This window comes from Glossina fuscipes, unplaced genomic scaffold (genome assembly GCF_014805625.2).
Source record: "Glossina fuscipes isolate IAEA_lab_2018 unplaced genomic scaffold, Yale_Gfus_2 103787, whole genome shotgun sequence".
NCBI lineage: Eukaryota > Metazoa > Arthropoda > Insecta > Diptera > Glossinidae > Glossina > Glossina fuscipes.
Genome location: NW_024005514.1, coordinates 2485 through 6535, shown reverse-complemented (window position 1 = coordinate 6535; position 4051 = coordinate 2485). Strand labels below are relative to the sequence as shown.

The window sequence follows — 4051 nt, the reverse complement described above, 5'->3', positions numbered from 1 at the left end:
AACAGGAGCGAGGAACTTGGTGAAAGAGAGTTGAAAAGGAAGGTAAAAAATATAAAGTTATGAAAGTTACGTAAAATGTTGCTAAATAATAATGTCAATAAATAATTGAGTAATTTTAATCAAAATGTATCGCAACATTGTTTTGTAGCATTTGATGGAACAGCAGAATCGAAAAGGAGCTTCCAATAAATTCAAATAAATTTAGTTGCGCCGTGTACACCAAAGAACCAAATTGAGATGGTCACTCTGCACACTGATTTTGTCCTTGCGTATATGTCGCTGAACATTTTTCTTAAAAAAATAATCGCCGTAAAAAGAGAAAATAAAGTGAGAAGCATTTAATCACAACAATTTAGTTGCGCCCCGGTTTATTCTCAATTTATAAACACAACAATTTAGTTGCGCCCCGGTTTATTCTCAATTTATACGCAACAATTTAGTTGCGCCCCGGTTCATTTTCAATTTATACGCAACTATTTAGTTGTGCCCCGATTTATTCTCAATTTATACGCAACAAGAATTGCAAGATCAAATCTATAATCAATTGAATACTTTAAAGCCGCGGCCGTCTATTTATGATCCAGATTTTATCGCAGCCAATCAGTCGGAAAGAGTGGATAATATTATCAAAGGTACGAAGTATGAACAGTTTGAGAAAATATGTCAAGAAATAAGCGATTTCAAGCAGCAAAACAACTTGGACATTATCGTTGTATTGTGGACTGCTAACGCGGAAAGAGTTTGCGATGTTAAGCCCGGCTTAAATACGACCATGCATGAATTGGAAGCATTTTTGAAAGCTAACAAAGCTGAAATACCACCATCCACTGTTTTTGCCATTGCCAGCATAAACGAAGGCGTAAGTTCTCTTTATATATGCAATATATATATGAAATATATACAATACATATATATATATACATCTTTTTTCCTCAACTATTTAGTGCACATATATTAATGGATCACCACAGAATACCTTTGTTCCCGGTCTTATAGAACTAGCTGAACACAAGGATGTCTTTATAGCGGGCGATGATTTTAAATCCGGCCAAACAAAACTTAAATCTGTATTGGTTGACTTTCTAGTTGGCGCAGGCATAAAACCAGTATCTATTGTCAGTTACAATCATTTGGGAAACAATGATGGCAAAAATCTTTCTGCTCCTCACCAATTCCGTTCAAAGGAGGTAATCTTGCTTTGATAAATCGAAAACGTTCGATTAATTGGTATACGTGTATATACACATTTTTTTCAAATTTCGAAAAGTAATGTAGTAGACGACATGGTAGAATCCAATAAAATTTTATACGAAGCTAATGAACATCCCGGTCACGTGGTGGTCATCAAATATGTTCCCTATGTCGGAGATAGCAAGCGTGCCATGGATGAATATATTTCTGAAATTATGATGGGCGGTCATAATACTTTGGTCATAATTGTGACGATTCTTTGTTGGCGTCACCGTTGATTTTGGATTTAGTAATTTTAGGTGGAAAAGGGCTGTGTGGGTAAACTACTTTTAAAGTACTACCTATCTTTTGTAGTAATTGTGCGTGCTAATAGAAAGGTTTCATTTTCGAGTTTTCGCTTTACATATGTAGAATAACTATGAGTCATATGAAGGCTTCCAAAAATATATGAAGAATAATTATACAATGAACCACAAATTGTACATTATTATTATATTATTATTATTATTCTGCACTATACAACAAAGCGTCGTTTGTAAAAGTTTTAGCTAGTGCACCAAATGTATACAAATTTCTATTACCACCCTCCGGAGTTTTTTAAAGCGAGAATCTGTTGGCATTCAACATTCTTTTTCTTTGTATCCCTGATCCGCCCAAAAATGAAAAAAAGAATAATGAAACAAATGCAAATAAAATGTTAGAATAATTTTTGTAAACTTAGTTTTTTTACTTATAACTGATTAAAATTTTTTGGTAATCGTATGCCTCAGAATACGTGTAAGCATTTTGTGGAGCGCACTCGGAGAGCAATGTAACTCATTATTTCCAATTTTTGTTTGAATGCTTTTGTTAAAAATGCATATTATTTCACTTCATCTCTTTTTATTAAAATTTTTTTTGTAATTTGACCTTATATACGTTTGTGCGATTTTGGTTTTTAGAATTTTATTTGTCTTTGGGATATTTTTTTGTGATGGTGCGTATCTTTTAGGTAGATGGTTAATAACGCCGAATAGAAGTGTACAGCTATTAAGAGGTAAATTTGAATATGTTGAAACGAAGGATGCCGTTTGAGAGGTGGCGGGATTGCGATCTATTTCAAACAGAGTTTCAAAAGAGTAATTTTATTAAAATTTAAAGGAAAGTGTTTTCTTGAGATGAGTTATCTATGTTGTACAAAAACACCCCTTAAGTACTCGTGTGCAAAACGCTGAAGTGGTGCAATATTATCTTGGACTAATGTTGAATAATATGATGTTTGCCTCTAAATGTGTACAACCTGCGTCTCTGAAAAGGGCACTGATTACGTGTCTTTTGTTGAGTTCTCTTCTCTCCGACGACGAAAGAACTTAATATCTTTTTTTGCATTATGTATTTATTTTCAAAGAATAAAGGGATAACAGGGACAAGCTTGACGATTATTATTTATAACATTATGTAAAAAACGACAATATCATAGAGAAATACATAAACGACAAACTGTACAAAATAAACAAACACAAAATAAAATAAATAAATGAAATTATAACTATTTTCAACAAACCAACAGAATATGGGCCAAAGACCGAAGCAGGGGGATCTGAAAGATACTACGAGAGCATCGCCGCTCTTATAAAAATATTAAAAATAATACATTGAACGAGTATTGAAAAGAACTAGTATTGAAAATAACCTGTCAAGCCCATCCCGACGCTAATTGTATAAATTTAAACCAAATTCCTTACAAGACTGCGTTGCTTTTAAGTTATGTTTCTATAATTACATCCTCTAGAAGGTAATTTGCATATGCCATATATACTTGATGCTTATTTATTGTGATAAAAAAAAAAGCATTTTCGAAAATATTTTAAACAGAAAAGTGGAGAGAAAATTATATATATATATTTTTTTTTATCAATTGTATATAGTACGTACTGTAGTAACAACAATAAAATTATAAAACAATACAGTAATAATGCTGATACAATAATACTGATCAAACGCAATAAAACAAACTATGCAAGAAATATAATAATAAATAAAAAACCCAAAAACTAATGTCTATCCACTTAAAAATAATTCAGTATTTCGACACACTGCACTCTAAGCTAAAAGAGCATTTTTGCGAAATGAAATCTTCTTTTGTTGTTTAGAATTAGATGAATCATTATTCATACATTTTATATAAGATTCAGTGCATAAGGCAGATTCTTTTCTTCAATGAAGGGAATAGTCGTTCGTTATTCAACGAATTAATTACGCGTGAAAGCGCTTGTTTTAATTCATTAACTACCGTTGGCTTGGTCATGTGTGTAACTAAGAGAGTGTGCTCCGACTTTAGAAACCTCGCTTGTTTCCAAAATATAAATAATACGATTTTATATGAGAGAAAAGATTAATTTTCCCCTTCATTTTGATAGCTGAAAACGATTTAAATTCGCTCATTTAGACGCCAAGTCTAACTGCACTGATTTTGTCTTTGTAATTACTCTGTGTTCTATTAAAGCAGTTAAATACTTCAGTCAGCAGGAACAGATGGGGAAGAAGTATTTACTAAACATCCAGATAACATGTACAAACGGTCGCACCAGCTTACATATACGTAAACTTATGAGAACTTATGAGAAACGGTAGCAATTTACAGATAATCAAAAGATTACAGTGAATCTTCGGTAGCTGCGAAACACAAATGAAGTACCAAGCTCCCTACAAAGCTACATTATTGGATTTGCTTTTCCATTGAAGAACATTTCGTCAGCCCAGGAAGCATTTTGTCTAAAATTTACGTATTGATCAATGTCACTTCATTATTTGTTATCACTTAACAATATTTTACCTTACCTTTCACAAATATCATCTTGTTTGTTTTGTTTCCCATTGT

The 4051-nt window shown here is 32.4% G+C and overlaps 1 protein-coding gene across 1 annotated transcript; it reads left to right on the top strand.

Moving 5' to 3' along the window:
- The first annotated feature begins 237 nt into the window (after positions 1–237).
- LOC119644262 (inositol-3-phosphate synthase-like) lies at positions 238–1616 on the top strand. The gene is made up of 4 exons (XM_038043798.1): positions 238–261; positions 482–859; positions 945–1187; positions 1268–1616. Exons 1-4 carry the CDS (start codon positions 238–240, stop codon positions 1268–1270), a joined length of 648 nt encoding a protein of 215 aa, XP_037899726.1. The 3' UTR covers positions 1271–1616.
- Positions 1617–4051: the final 2435 nt, after the last annotated feature.